The sequence below is a fragment of the Pseudorasbora parva genome, chromosome 17 (assembly GCF_024679245.1).
Source record: "Pseudorasbora parva isolate DD20220531a chromosome 17, ASM2467924v1, whole genome shotgun sequence".
NCBI lineage: Eukaryota > Metazoa > Chordata > Actinopteri > Cypriniformes > Gobionidae > Pseudorasbora > Pseudorasbora parva.
This window is the reverse complement of record NC_090188.1, coordinates 15074567-15091258: the sequence shown is the minus strand read 5'-3', so window position 1 is coordinate 15091258 and position 16692 is coordinate 15074567. Positions and strand designations below refer to the sequence as shown.

The window sequence follows — 16692 nt, the reverse complement described above, 5'->3', positions numbered from 1 at the left end:
AATCCAATTATTGACAATAAATGACAGTGTGGTCACTACCCTTCTTCTGAATGACATTAAATTGGATTAATTTGTGATTAAAAAGAAAATATCTATACTTTGACAAAATATCTAGTTAACTAAATGTTCTGCTCATTTGCAAGTACTAATTCCTCAATAAATAAAATAAATACATAAAGTGGTGAGAAGAGCAGACAACTGTAGATGTGGACTGAAAAATACTAGAGGGGTGAGGTACAAGACCATAGTGACAAACTAAATACAAGTCTGTTCCACTAGGATAGGCAAATCCCCTTGAGCTCTGCCCCCCAAACCAGCCCTCAGCTCTAAGCTGATGTCATCCTGAGACTGGAGTGATAACCCTGGGGGAGCAGAGCGAGGGCAGGAAATGCTTTCATCACCAGGGTAGGCTTTCCCAAGCCGAGCAGTCTTTGCAGATGAGCATTACACATGACTATCCTGATTCTCCTACTGTTACTCATTAATGAGTCTGAAGGGCCGGGTTTATTTGATCTGGATTAAACCTGATAACCAGGTTACCTTACATCATGAGGGCAGATCCATGATTAATAGGTAGAGATATAAATAATGGCAAGCATTAAGGCAAACCACATGTGCAAACAGTGCTGGTAATATGTGATTAATCTTTTTCTTTTTTTTACTCACTAACATATTCAGTTAATTTAAAAAAAGGTCCAAGTACTGGGTTTGGAAATGTGTGTGGATGCATGTGAAATGTACGGAGCCCCTGAAGGGACATTGTGATTAAACTTTTTTAAAATGCTTTAATGTTCTTTCTGGAATGTTTTGCGCTCCCCTGAAACATTTGCATTTCCCAGAGAAACTTTTAGTTTGCTCTCAAAATGTTAGCGTTTCCCTGAGAACGAGCAAACGTAAAGTTTAATAGATATCATTCTAATATACAGTAAGAACATTTTTTATCATCATCAATCACATTTTTTCTAGATTCTTTGATGCATAGATAAAACAGTATTTATAAAAATAAAATAAAAAATAAAAATTTGTAACATTATTAATGTCTTTAATGTCACTTTTGATCAACTTAATCCATTCATGCATGGGGACAAAAAAAAACTGACACTAAGTATTTACGCATCTGATTATTTGATTTGATAAGACTGCTTAACTGGTGTGATCAACACCTTCAGACTGAACATGGCGTGAGATGTTATAAATGGATAATCACTGCCAGTGTCAGACATGAAAGAGATAAAGAGAGTGAAAGAGGAGTAAGTGACTGCAAGAAAGTGACTGTTGGCAGTGGAAAAGTGAAGACTGAGAGTGATGAATGCAGCACACATCTCCAACTGTGATACCAATCACTAGTATGTCAGCAGCTCACTTCAGCCACAGGGCCGACGGCGGCCTCTTGTGCTTGCTTCTTCCTGTGCTTGTGCATGTGTGTGTGTGTGTGTGTGCATGTGTGCGTGTATGTGTCGCTGCACATTTCCTGTGAAAGGTTCACTTCAGCCTTGACCTATACTTTTAAACCAAGAAGTATGAGACCTCATAAAATACTCTTTGTATTAGATGTGCTTTTGACCACGCGTAACCTTGACTGACAGGCGTGAGCACACACACGGGCCACAATACACAAAGAGAAATAGAAAACACATTCAGAGTATTAGTTCCTGCATCAATCTTTCAGTATCACTTTGTATGAACAAAATGAGCTTTTCATAAGCAAATACTGAAAGACACTGCTCTATCTGAAAGCGAGCACAGTTTTGTCTCTTTCTCTAGTCAATAAAAGAGTAATTTAAAAGGAAGACACAACATCATTCACTGTGGCTGGCAGGAGGAAATATTATTTTCTCCATATGCACCAAATAGGCCAATAAATCTGAGGGATAGATGATTTGATTTTGAAAGCAGTTTGACTGGATGTCCATCAGACGTGATGAAGGTCAGGGCAAGAGAAACAGTCCTCTCAGGTTACTCAGATCAGTCTATAGATGACTGCGGTACTGGGCTCCTGATGAGAACAATTAAGGGCTCGTGTTACTATCTCATCTATATGTGGGTATGGTAAAACTGCATTAATGGGAATGATTCAGAGCCACAATCAATACATGGTTGATACTAACAGGCCACAGTGCAGTTGCACTCTCACACAGGGCACAGCATGATCTGACTGAGGGTTGCTGGGAAGACTGATGACTGTCGCCTTACTCAGCAGCCTGATTACAAAAAGCACCACCTGTTCTGTCCAAACCCTTTAAGTGTAATAGGTAAAGCAAAGCAGGAATGATAAAGCAGTTCCTAATTTTTTTGACGGATATACTGTTTAAATATTTGGGGTCAATTAGACTTGAAAAAATCTGATTGGAGTCCACCAGTGGTCAATTCAGTTGAATGGACATGATTTGGAAAGGCACACACCTGTCTACGCAAGGTCCCAGAGTTAACAATGCATATCAAAGCACAAATCATAAAAAATTCAAAGACATTGTCTGTAGACCTCTAAGACAGGATTGTATTGAGGCATAGATCTGTGGGAAGGGTACAGAAAAATGTTTGCAGCATTGAAGGTCCCAAGGAGAACAGTTGCCTCCATCATCCATAAATGGAAGAAGTTTGGAACCACTCATATCTCATATTTGTGTGACAAGTATTCACTAAGTTACAATTAATTTATCTAAGCATTAGAATGGACTTCATTGAGAGGCGGCAGATCATGCATCATTTTGCTTCCTTTATTTTACAAAAAGCACAACATTCCGCTTTTATTGTGCGCGTACACAAATAAAAGTAGAAACTTAACAGATTAAATGATGTATAATGATGTATAACACTTGATGTATAAATGATGAACAAATGATGTATAACACTTGCCTCAATCTATTTTATAGTAATTTGACTCACATTTTAGATTCAATTAGAATGTTTGAGAGCATGTCATAACTAGAAATATGTATATTCACAATAGATATTTCCATGACCTTTTAGAAATATACTAGTGCCTTGATATTTTCAGGTTTTCCATGACTGTAGGAACCCTGTGAAAAGGCACATCAATTCATTGACATAAACCCCACAGATAATTACAAACATAACCTCAAAAATATGATGTTTTACCAGTTTTACCAGATTATCTTAACAGAGGCTGCAATGGACATAAGTGTTTAAAAATAGCATTCTTCAGTTTATTCATAAAGCAAATACTGAGAATTAATATATTTTGAACAGTTTGTCAGCGCTTTTATAAAGCACTCCAAAATAATTGATGAGCACAAAGAGGACGCACGGATCATTAAACATATTATTTTTGCATAACACACTTCATAATAGTTATGCTCGGTGCCCTATTTAGATATGAGGGCTTAGAGAGCCTGACATGGAATCAAAAACAAATTTCATGGATCATATTTACAGTAATTTGTTGTTGTGGTCCATTATGATGAAGATATTTATGATCATGATGTTGTTTTGATAAAATCGTGAAAATCTGAACAAAAATGTAATCATTTTACAAACTTTAACCGTACATAATATATAAAAATAAAAAGCTCATCAGTCAACAGTTTGGCATAATAACAAGAAGAAAAGCAGTCTCAAACTGGAGGGATGGAGTTGATATGTACTGTATGCATAGTAATCCTATTTTTGGACTTAATAAATAAGAACAGGCTGTTTTGGACTGGACTAAATTAAACGCACACCTGGCTGAGGTAAGAGAAATCAGGCAGCGGATCTTACCTGTATTTTGATTGGCCATGAAAAGTTGCTGACATAAACATGGAAAGTGATGTTGGGATTTGCAAGGAAGGAGAATCTCTCACAGGAAAAGCTGTCTCTGTACTCTTTGATGTTAGTCTTGGATACTATGGGGAATTCCTCCCCAGAGATCGTACCCGCTGCAGGGACACAAAACACAGCGTCAGCAAAGTGCACGTCAGCCAACAACAACGTCTGAATACAAAACCCTCTGCATGATTAAACGTGGCATAATATTCTGATCAACCCTTCAACTATAAAACATATGAATAATGGCATTGTAAGAAGCTGTACTAGAATACCAACAGGATCAAAGCCTAGAAACGTCTAAGAGCTTCTCAAAGGGTTTGAACAGATTTAATAGTTAATAGTGAATACATGGTACATCATAATACAGTAAATCTCCAACCACAAATGAACACGAACATCAGTCAGTCAATATTGATGTTTCCCAAATTACCCATACAGAGACTGCTCCATTAAGTATGACGGAATACAAAACTGATTTTTTTTTAGTTATCATCAATTCATCACAATGCAAAACGTGACTTTTCTATTAACCACTTTTAAAGCGCAGTTTTAAGAATTGCTATAACGAAGGTCTCATTGCTATGACACTTACACTCAAACACTCTGTACTATTCTAGTTACCATTGTGAGTCTGGTTTATCTGCGGCTATGGGACAATCTATAACACTTTTCCACATATCTGCTAGATTTATTCAAAAGCAACAAAATGAAAATCTATTTAGCTTAGGCATTTGCCTGTGCAAGAGCAATGTCTGCTTATCTTAATTAAAATCAAAGAGCATTTTATGAATGTCTTGACAAACGGATTCTCATAGCTGCCCTATGCTTATTTTGTTCAGCCAGAACTATTTTACAAAGTAATTATTACTTTTGCTTTTATTATAAAATATTACATGAAATACTTTACCTGTTGAGCCAATGGACCACGTTATGTTGAGGTTGAAATTGTTTGATGCATTAATTGACATATCGAGATTCTTATTGGTCTGGAAACAAAGAACATAAAGACAATTTTTTTTAAACCATATTTACAATAATGTGACCTATATATTATTTATAATATAAATAAAATGCAATACATTATATTACATTATAATTCCACAGAACATCAGTAAATTTTAAATAATATCTTACATTTATTAAATTAAAATTTCTGCTCTACATAATAGTACAGCAGCCATCAAATTATTGGCTGTGACCGAGTTATGTCAAATAGTACTTTTGCATTCAGTTGCAAAACTTATTGTAAGAAAACTTGTCAAATTGCATGTTTAGGACACAAAATATGGCCAATTTTTTTGGAAACACACCAAAGTTCAAAGTTCAAGTTCAAAATCAAACGCAACCTGTGCAAAAAGCATTTTTTTTTTTGTGGACAAATGACACAAACTCACTGACCTCTTCAGGAGTCGCCATGAAGTTAATAGCTGTGTAATGCTGATCGTCCTCTTGAAGCAGACTGAATGTGAACTGGTAGTCTATAAGTAGGTTATCTAGTGAGGTGAGAGGGGAAAAAACACATAAATTGTATTTAGAATTTATTTCCAAATGTTTCAGAATAATGAGAATTGTTAACATGATACGATAGTTAAAGCTTAGCAAAAAATCCTTCATGTTCACATCCCGTTGAAATCACAACATCATGGCAATCACCGCTATTCTTCAAAGTTAAACACAAACTCTCATTGGGGAAAGAGCAGCAGTTGTGATATGAAGGACTTTTTGACAGCTCACATCTGCACGAGCAACTAAAGGTCACCTTGTCCGATTCAATTGTGAAGACGGCATATGATTAAATAGCAACAGACAGAGGCTGAGAAGGCTGAGGATTGATTTGATTGTCCAGCGAGTCAAAATTAATATCAACTCTGCTGATGGAAGAAAACACTGAACTGTCATTGACATTATTGCACAAAAAAGATGAAAAAACTCTCACTGGAGTCTAGTTATCATTTATGACCTTTTAGAAATTGACAAAATCTTTTATAGATGAAAATAATTTAAACTGCCCCTAATGTGCTTTTTCGAATATTACCTTCTATGTAGTTAGTAATACAACTGTTTGTGAATGTAAAATGTCTGCAAGGTTTTAAAGATAAAGTGCATGACAAATTAAGTGCTTGTCTCCTAAAAAGAAAGAATCGATTCTGAACTCCAGTCTCACTTCCTGTTACATACCGACGTAACAATATAACAAATTTGCATAATGCCAGCCAAAGGATTTAATTGGCTGCCCGCGAATGACGTCTAATTTGAACTGCCCTTAAACACTGTAGTTGTTGCTGATGCCAGATGGAGTTTGGTTTGTGTTCTTGACAGTGATTTCAGAACTGCAGATCCACTTTTCATACACTTTAAAAGGATTAGGCCTGCAAAAACCGATACAATTGTTATTATCACTGTATCACGTGCCAAAGAAGCCCCTGGAGCTGAAGTTCAGATATGGTAATAGGCGTTTTTCGTGTCCGACACATGCTGTAAGTGGTAGACCAATAATAAAAGACTGGGCCATCATGATCAGACTCTTTGAGAAATTAGGTGATGTACAAATTAAAATGTATATATATATATATTTTTTTTTATCATCGATGCATGTAAACCTATTGTAGAAGACCCCCAAATTAGGAACCTTTAAAATAGCATAATAGGGGCACTTTAACAATTAGTCACACATTAGACATCATCATCAACCTTGAACATCAATTTCAAACCCCACGAGCAGCTGCAAAACAAATCTGACCCCACGCCAATCCAAGAAAAACCTCCAGCCCTCGCTCAAAAAATGTTTATCTCTACATATCTGTGCATCATGTAGCAAATTCACACTAAACCACAGCAGATTGGGGGATGTTCACAGAAAGCAAGCGAAACTAAAGGATATTAGTTCAACAAATAGCCGTGATCATTCCGAAACCACAGAGAGATGAAGAATTACTGCTGATCAGATCAAAGCGGCCATCTTGAGCTTATCTCTTCCTCTGACCACTCAGTACCCTCCGTTGTCACAGAAATAGAGATTATTGCTGGCTTTCTCTCTTTTTCTCTCCTTGTTCTTGCCCCAGGTACACAGCATAGCTATGTTTATCCCATAAGGGTATTTGGCAACTTCAGAGAGTTTTTCTATTCCATGAAGGGGACAAATAAGAGCAGAAAATCAAAGAGGGAGATCAACAGGCTGTTTGTGTTATATAGGATATACATGTAGTTATGTCTATGGTGCTTGAGAAGACACTTAGAGCTATGTATTGCACACTATCTTACACTTCCTGCTGTGATGAATACTTTTGAGTGTGTATCTGTGTTCACTTGCATGACTGCATATATTTATGTGTGCATGAGTGAAAAAGCGTGGCAAGGAGTTCACCAAGCACAATACAAACATAAATAACAATATGCTTGAATGTTTTCTTCCAACATTTTTAAGCCAATTAATTGCACAGATTTAGCCAGTAAATCAAATTCCCCCAAGAGTGAAATCAGAGAACACTAAATAATGGGGTTATTTTGTGGTAATTTAATCAAGAGGAATTGTATGAAAACATGTGCTAATATTCTATTTCAGAGGAATGAAATTATTAACATATGAGGTTATTAACCTTTCTTGAACTCCAAAATATTTTCACCATCATCTAATAAAAGGAAACATACACAAGAAGCTAGCAGAGGACGTTCTGATTATAACTGACAACAACATCATCGTCTTATGACGTGCTTGCAAAATGCACACATTTATTTACAATACATAATTCAATAAAGCATTACAGGAATCTCAAATAACAGTCTCATCAAGGCAAAGTACATTTTCCTCCAAGCATCCTGCAGAACACATTCCATTTCCAAGTTCAGAGGTCTGAAATGAAGCAATAACCGAAAGCCATCCCTGGCAAACGGGATCTAGGTATTTTATTTAATGTCTTCTACCATAAACGTTATCATCCTCAATTTTGGAACACCTTGCTGGCGGTAATGAGAACAGCAGAGAGTTAGGGACATCTGGAGTCATCTTTTTTAGTAGCAGGAAAGAAAATGGCACACTGCCCTTAAATAATAAGTTGAAGCTAAATATACACTGGTTCACACGGTCCTTTTGAATGCAACAAGCTGAAATGAAGTACCAAATTATATGTTATTTTATTCACAGAGTTTCTTTTTTTGCACTAAAGGCAACCATGTATGCATAACAAAAGCACATGATTTAGCTAAACATACATGAAAATATAAGGTAAGCTGTTAATGTTTACAAATTATTTAGCAGGAATGATGTCGCTAAATGTTTTATTGATCATGTGTATTAAAAGGCAATCGAAATAAATTCTACTCAGTGTGGATGTCTGGAACGGCATACAACTTATAATATTTTTGTGCATGCATGACATGCAATATTAATATTCTGTATGCAGCTTGAATGTGCTTAGCTTATACGTTATATATTCAGTGTGACAAATAATATGGATGTAATATCAACCAGGACTTTATCAAACAACCAGTAGATAATCACTGATTTATGCAGTACAGTGACATTTGAAAGCACTTATTATATATAAAGAAGCATACATAGACAGAATCAATTGACATTAATGGGTTTGGATTGATTAGATCATAGCTGCACCCTTTTAATTACAAATTATTATTTAATAACAGCATGACCAAAATGCAATGAAAGTTAAGAACTAACTAATTCATCCTCAAGCACTGTAACATTGTCTTGACTGAAGATATCTACATCTAAGGCTTAAAGCCAATACAATTATCTTAAGAAAGACTTTAGATGTCCAAATAAAAAGTGACTTTATATGCAAGAACAAAGCAGCCTGACTAAAAGTATTTAGCTGTCTAGGCAGAATGCCTGATTCGTTTTTTGATGAGGGACCTGAGGACGTCTGGGACACTCATCTAACGATGTCACAAGCAGTAGTTATGGCTTTGATTCAGACAGTGGACAGTTGGCCGTGAAACAGTGTAAAAGGTGTAAATATAATTTATTTTGGACCATTGTTAAAGGTCACCCAAATAAAGATTTGAACGGTTATGAATCTGTTATTGATTCATGATTCGGATTGCGTGTCAAACTGCTGAAATCACGTGACATTGGCAATCTGAATCATGAATCAATATGCTGATTCATAACCGTTTGAATCTTTATTTGAGGATTAAAAACAAACCTGGAAAAGAAGACAATGCTGAATAAAGTCGTAGTTTTTGTGATTTTTGGACCAAAATGTATTTCCGATGCTTCAAGAGATTCTAACTAACTAACTGATGTCAGATGGACTACTTTGATGTTTTTATTCCCTTTCTGGACATGGACAGTTTAGTGTGCATACACGTTACATACGCTCTCAGACTAAATATAAAATATCTTAAACTGTGTTCCGAAGATGAACGGAGGTCTTACAGGTATGGAACGACATTAGGCTGAGTCCTTAATGACATCAGTTTTATTTTGGGGTGAACTAACCCTTTAAGAGAATCAGAGCTGTTCTTTAACAAATCAAGTATTTGTGTGAAAGTGCCTTTCAAAAGTTTGGGATGTTTTGAGTATTTTATGCTTAACAATTCTGCATTATTTGATCAAAAATATAATAAAATACAGATATTGTGAAATGTTATTATAATTTCAGATAATTTTTCTATTTTAGTATATTTGAAAATGTGATGTGAAAGCTGAATTTTCAGCAGCTATTACTCCAGTGTGTCACATTATCTTTCAGAAATAATTCTAATATGCTGATTTGGCAATACTATTTCATATTATTATTAATGTTGAAAACAGTGGGACTGTTGAACATTTTTTTTTATATATTTTTATTTATTTATTTATTATTAATGATTCTTTCATGATTCTTTGAGGAAAAAAGACCAGTATTTTTATGAGACAAAATCCTTAAACATTTGATCAACTGAATGCATCCTACAAAAAAAAAAAAAAAAAAACATTTAAAGGTCCCGTTCTTCGCGATTCTATCTTTCAAACTTTAGTTAGTGTGTAATGTTGCTGTTAGAGCTTCAATAATACCTGTACAATTATAAAGCTCAAAGTTCAATGCCAAGTGAGATATTTTATTTAACAGAAGTTCCTTTTCAAAGCCTACGGGGAACGGCCGGTTTGGACTACACCCCTGCACTTCCTTCAGGAATGACGCCACTAGAACCGTTTGTTGACTAACCCTCTGCCCACAAGAACACGCAAAATAGGGGGCGTGGTCTTGTTGCTCTCCCACGTGGAGAAGAGCGCACATTCAGCGCTTGCATCTCCCCGTTATGGTAAGAGGCGGGACCTTTCCGGGTAAAGTGCGCTAAGCTGCTGTCCAATCACAACACGGGAACCGCTGGCCCAATCAGAACTCGTTACGTGTTTCTGAAGGAGGGACTTCATAGAACAAGGAAATCATCAGGCCGCTTTTAGGACAGAGGAAACAGCGCTGTACAGATAAGTAAATTGTGTGAAAAATACTGTGTTTTTTTACATGCGAAACATGAACTCATGTTATATTGCACACTGTAAACATAATCAAAGCTTCGAAAACACGCGAAGACAAACAAAATACTTAATCTTTAGATTAATTGAATGCATCCTACAAAATATAACTGCAGTATTATAGCTGCAGACATAAAATATACATGATCTGCAGATAGGTGAACATTTAACAAGTCATATACTATCATTAAAAGATTAAACGTTTTTGAACTTACATAAAATTCAAGTGTGTAAACAAGTGACTCGAGAACAGCTGTAAACGGATCCCTGAAAGAACCGCTCAGTGTGATTTGTGAACCGTTTCAAAAGGTTCACCGGAAATAATTGGCTTAAAAGAATTATTTGCTCATAAACTGGACATCGCTATCACGTTTCAGAGCTGGGTTTTGAGTTTCTAATTTCAAAATAACAAGAATGCATACGTTTTCTGAAAAGTAAATGACAAAATTAATAACAATGTCATGCTCTGAAGTAAAGCTAAATGTATCCATTACAGTAAGGTAGAAAACAAATTCACCATTGTTAGAATATGATACAGCATGGGAAATATGACTTCTAGTCTGATTAAGACAATGGTTTGATAACAGTTTTGACTGCATAACATTCATCATCATGTATATGTCAATTTTAAGATGACCTTGATGACACTGGAGGTTATGCTGTAATACACATTTATCCATTACGTTAGTGAAAGAGACATTCAATTACTGTTACGGTGACTTAACGTCATCATTAGTATTATCATGTTTGATGGCCCTTGATTTTTCTCCTTGTGATAACAGACATTAGTGTGTTCAAGGCTGGCTGAATTAGCCTGTTACAAAGATGAAGCGTAAACATCAATCCCACTCAGTGGGTAAATGTCACTGACATTCCCTTAGGGAGTCAGACTTCTCTCGCTCCAACTAGCCTCTTTTCATGGCTTTAATTGGTCAAATTAGTGAGTGTGTCCGCCCCATATATTTCGACGCCGGACAACTGAATCTCTGCACACGTGTGATGAAATCCACACTGACACAGTGAAGGGAGCAGTGCTAGTAAGAGCTAACAGCTGGACGCTGGGAGCGTGAGGTGCTGCTTGTGGTTGCTGCGTGTGTTTATACGTGTTTGTCTGTGAGAGAGTTTGCAGGCCAGCTGCAATGTACACTTTAGTGCACCATACAAGGAGTATGAAATGGAGAAGAACAGTTGCTTTAATCTGAACTCGAGTGTAATACAATCATAGATACCACAAAGGTTATTTTAACCAGCCATTAGATACCTTACACCATGTGATGCGAGTTAAACATGCATTTGGGAACAGTGTGCATAAGGTTCACTTTACTTACACAATTTCCTCTTTTCCAGCATTTTTTGACAGAAGTTTACAGCGTTTGACCAACATTCCACCAAAATAAAAGCATATGGCTTGATATGTTAAAGCTTGAAGGTTTGAATGTATGAAAGTGTAAGACATAAATATTATTATTTTAATTTGTAATGTAAAATAAAATAATTATTATCAGTTATCAAATGTTTTTTTGTTTTTTTTTGTAATTGCAATTTGCAAATGTAAAACAATTATGTATTTTTTATATATAATTAAAACTGATGATAATAATAATAATAATAATAATAATAATAATAATATGACATTATATAATTAAATGTATTATTATTATTATTCTCAGACTGTCATTACATTTTAAAATACGTTAGCCTAAAATGTCAGAGGACAATATTAATATTTCATGCAAAAAATAAATATTTTACGTTTAAGGGGTATGGCTGGCAAAACAATTTTTTAGAACCCCTGTTTTTGCAAATTCATACATGGCTAAAAAAAAAACAAGGTTGGTCCATTTCATTAGTGCAAATTTAAAGGTGCACTGTGTACATTTTAGTGGCATCTAGTGGTGAGGTTGCGCACTGCAGCCGCCCTCTGCTCACCCCTCCCTTTCGAAGCACATAGAGAAGCTATGGTGGCCGTCACAGGACAAAGATGTCATCTGGGACAGCAGAGAGTAGCTAACAATGTGTAGAGGAGTTTGTTGGTTAAGGGCTACTGTAGAAACATGATGGCACAAAATGGTGACTTCACTAAAAGGGGACCCGCATTGTATAATAAAAAAAATAATGGTTAAAAAAGATAATAAAAACATAACGGTTCATTATGTAAGGTGTTTATACACCACTGAAAACATAGTTAGGTATATAATATTGCATTTCTGTCAATAGATCCTCATAAATATTAAACACTGCAGCTTTAAAGTCAAAACGAATTGGTTCATAAACAAGCAAAAACAACAACAAGCAATATCCAAACCTGTACGGCTGACTGGCTTTCTGTGAAACTCAAAAGAAGGTTTTTTGTTTTGTATTGTTTTTGTCCATAGAATGAAAATCAAATGGATTCTATCTTGTTTTGGACCCTATTGACTTTCATTGTATAGACAGAAATCTTTCCCCAAATGATCTTCTCCATACATGAGGGCGAGCAAATTAGTGAATTTTTATGTTTTGGGTGAAATACCCCTTTAATATAAAATGTATGGTCACAGGTATGCATTTATCCGCATTTACACAACAGCACACCCAATCAGAATCTGCGTTGTAATGCCGGTTTCATTTCAGCTTGAAAGAGCAGGGATGCTGGAAAGGATTTGTTGACCACAGGAGGATATGATGCAGTGTGCTATCAATCATGAAGTGATATAACAGTATTGTGCTGCAGAGACCAGAGGGGAGGTCAATTATAAATAATGCATTGGTAATAAATCCTCCTATATACAGGGAATGCGAGTCTGATCTGCTCATAAAAACCTCGCAAACCCCTCACACGTGCTTTTGACACAGTCATCTCCTATGTGTGTTGATTAAACATAATACTTATAACCTTTTTGCCATGAGACCATTTCAAGGTCTTACTAACTGAAGCTTTTGTAGTGTAGTAGATAACAAATGTCTGGGTAAACAATGTAATCCTCAGATGTCCAACAGAGAGCAAAAAAAGTGTTTAGAAGCCTGTTTGCAGTCACACAAATTGATAAGAACTGAATGGATCACCTACTGATGATTCTGCGTACATTAAAACAAATTGGCTGTCTGGATGTGCTCTGCTTATCGGAGACTCTGTAATCAAACGGAGCTTGGTTTTAAAAACATTCACTGGTGGCATTGGAGGGCTGTTTACATAAGCCTGGTTTGGTTGGTCAAATCTGGTCTCAGGTGGCATTTCTGGGAAAGTGGTAGTCACAAGAGTAATGATTTAGAACAGGAGCTTTTTTTATTTTTCCTTGAGTACTGACTTAGTTTAATGTCCTGCCTGTCTTCAGAAGTTTATGTGGACGAGCTCACAGTCATTTTCAGGAGAACTCTGGCTCCTGAAAATGATGGTTCTGTTCTGTGGCCGTGTCATTTTTTGTATATATTTTCCTGTTTTGTGGTCGGGGGAGGAAGTTATGACCGCTCTGTGCTTGTGTCAATCATAACAACTGGACAAAAACTAGAGCTGTAAGGCTGCCATCTAGTGCTCTGAATATAAACTAAAACTATACTGTGTGTGTGTGAGACAGACTTACTGGGACAGAGAATGCCAAGCAGGCAGAGCTAGAGATACAAAGCACACTCAGCTTTGACATATAATTGCAAAATATTTGCTTGTAATCCTATAATAACTAATGTAGTTTGGAATTTTGCCACATGCTCACAACATGTAAGAGTAGCATTGCTCATGGGGTTTAATTCCTTGAAGTTATATATACAAATAAACAATAAAATTAGAATAAATTATGTCAAAGACAGATGGGTAAAATACCTTTTAACCGATGCACATTCTGCACATGCATTTATAGTACTTGAGAAAAATGCTTTTATTATAAAACAAAGTTGAAAACATTTTATAATTTATATCCAATGTGACATCTACATCAGGGATTTAAATGCTTAACTTGTTTAGATAGGAGAACTGTACAATTCAAGAACATGAGGTTTTCCTTTCTAAAAAGTTTTACATTTCCAACATGAAGTTCACATTTATTTACAAGTAAAAAGTTTCTTTTTTTCTTAAAGTGAGAACACCATTCAGCTCATTCAGCTTCTTTTTTTAATATATATATATATATATATATATATATATATATATATATATATATATATATATATATAAACTCACTCCAGTCCTCCATTTCTTAAATCACAAAGGAAGTTGTGCGTAAAGTAAACACGTACTGCATTTTCAAGCTGCAAATGTACTGAAGGGGAATCAGACTGCTAGCCCACGGCACTCTCTGGCCTTCAGATATCTATCTGAGACACTTTAAGTCAGAATCAGTGATTGTGGATTGAAGACATGCTGGTCACTTCTCCTTCTAGAAAAATAGAACAGAAGCCCTAACTTAAATGTGTAAATATCATATTTCATTCCAAAAAACTAAAGAAAAAAAAAAAAGTGCTTATTTGTTCTGAAAAAAATATTTTGCTTATTTGTTCTTATTTGTTTTCTTAATACATAATTGCTCGCGTCACTCCCTTTTGTCATGTGAATCTCATATAAATACTGTGCTACAGTATTGAAAATCATCCTGTCTAGGCATTAATTCTATATCTATAATAAAATCGCCAATGTCACATGATTTCAGCAGTTTGCTCGTTTGAATCGCGATCCGAATCATGAATCAATAAGCTGATTCATGACCGTTTGATTCTTTATTTGAGGAACACGGAAGAGAAGACAATGCTGAATGAAGTCGTAGTTTTTGTTATTTTTGGACCAAAATGTATTGTCGACGCTTCAAAAGAGTCTAACTAACCAACTGATGCCACATATGGACTACTTTGATGATGTTTTCATTACCTTCTGGACGTGGACAGCAAGTGGGCATACACTTACATTCAAAGGACAGAAAGCCCTCGGACTAAATCTAAAATATTTTAAAATGTGTTCCGAGGATAAACATTGGTCTTACGGGTGTGGAACGACATTGGGGTGAGTCATTAATGAAAGAAATTTCATTTTTGGCTGAACTAACCCTTTAAGCTGCAGTTACAATTTACTATTGTCCAGCAAATCTCAGCAGGAAAAAATCCAGTCATTACAATAGGAATCCATGCGTTCAGGAATTTCATGTGAGGGTAAAAGATTACACCATGCAGATTTGTCATATTGGCCAATATAAAGCTGCTTGGTTTGAAAGTGACTTTTCTGTGAGCTGTGCAACATTACCACTTATAGTACATGTGTTTTATAGAACTATATACATTACAATCAGCTAAAACTAATAAAGGTTACTTTTCTGAACAAGAGCGCTCCCAGCACTATTAATTAGCCAAAATATTTGAGTCCTCACTCTAGGGAATATCTGATGGTTCTGATGGTTCATCCCAATAATTTTCCGGTAACAAGCCATTTTCTAACAGCATCAGAACATACTCTCTCTGAGATCCACCATAATCAGCTGTACTGAGATCCTAAACATCTCAATCTTAATCTGGCCATATAAGCAAAATGTGAACTAAACATCTCAGTTATGGGTGAAGCTAAGAGTACATGTGTTTTGCTTTAGGCTGAGCTCTTGGCATTTAGCGACAAGGTCGACAAATAAGAGTCACTCACACACACCACACACACTTATACAAATGCACATAACGCAACAGCAGACAGAAGCCAAGATGAAAAACACAAGTGGTGTTGTACTGCTAAGAATAGATGAATGGTTGTGTGATGGAGGTCCTGGTGAGGGGTTAGAGGAAAACACTTCCATCTGCTGTGCATTTTTACTTTGTGAACACTTGATAAAGAGTTTGAAAGTGCATGGTTTGACACGGGTAATAGAGTGAATGTGTAGGACTTGATGACACTGAATAGTCAGAATGTATTTGTGATGCTTAATTTAATACAGTCGAAAACAAAAAAACACACAGTAGAAAAACATTGTAAAAATTCCAATGACTTTGTACTTTTTATTTGGACATTAAGTCTCTAAGGACTGTGCCATTAGATTAGTTGTTATATTTTGAATTGATGTTTGTTAAAAAGGCGTCATATTGGCGAACATACATAAAAAGAGATAGACTACACTGTAAATAAATACTACAAACTGGCTTTAAAATATAATTGTTATCTATCGTTAGGTGTGTGGGTGTGTGTGAGTGTGAGTGTGTGAGTGTGAGTGTGCGTGTGAGTGTGTTTGTGTGTGTGTGTGTGTGTGAGAGAGAGAGAGAGAGACAGAGAGTGAGGGTAACTTACAGTAACATGTTCCTCTAAGTGGGTTTCCAAGGTAGCGATTTTCGGAATCACATCTGTAATAAATTAACAGAAAAAAAACAACTGGTTTACAAATATTACACACAAGCTAACCATCTATATTTGGAAACTAGTTGTTTCAACCCATCAATAGAGGGAGAGTTCATAAAAAATAAATAAAACTGCATTTATTATTTACTGTAGGCATACAACATGACAATAG

At 35.8% G+C, this 16692-nt stretch overlaps 1 protein-coding gene across 2 annotated transcripts in view; it reads right to left on the bottom strand.

The window, feature by feature from the left end:
* Window positions 1-16692, bottom strand: part of atrnl1a (attractin-like 1a) — a 324662-nt gene that overhangs the window by 151336 nt on the left and 156634 nt on the right. For both annotated transcript variants that reach the window (XM_067421822.1, XM_067421823.1), the window contains 4 exons: window positions 16473-16525; window positions 5167-5261; window positions 4676-4754; window positions 3721-3878 (listed from right to left, as the gene is read on the bottom strand). In XM_067421822.1, the coding sequence (XP_067277923.1) occupies window positions 3721-3878; window positions 4676-4754; window positions 5167-5261; window positions 16473-16525 (385 nt within the window). The remainder of the gene's footprint in view (window positions 1-3720; window positions 3879-4675; window positions 4755-5166; window positions 5262-16472; window positions 16526-16692) is intronic.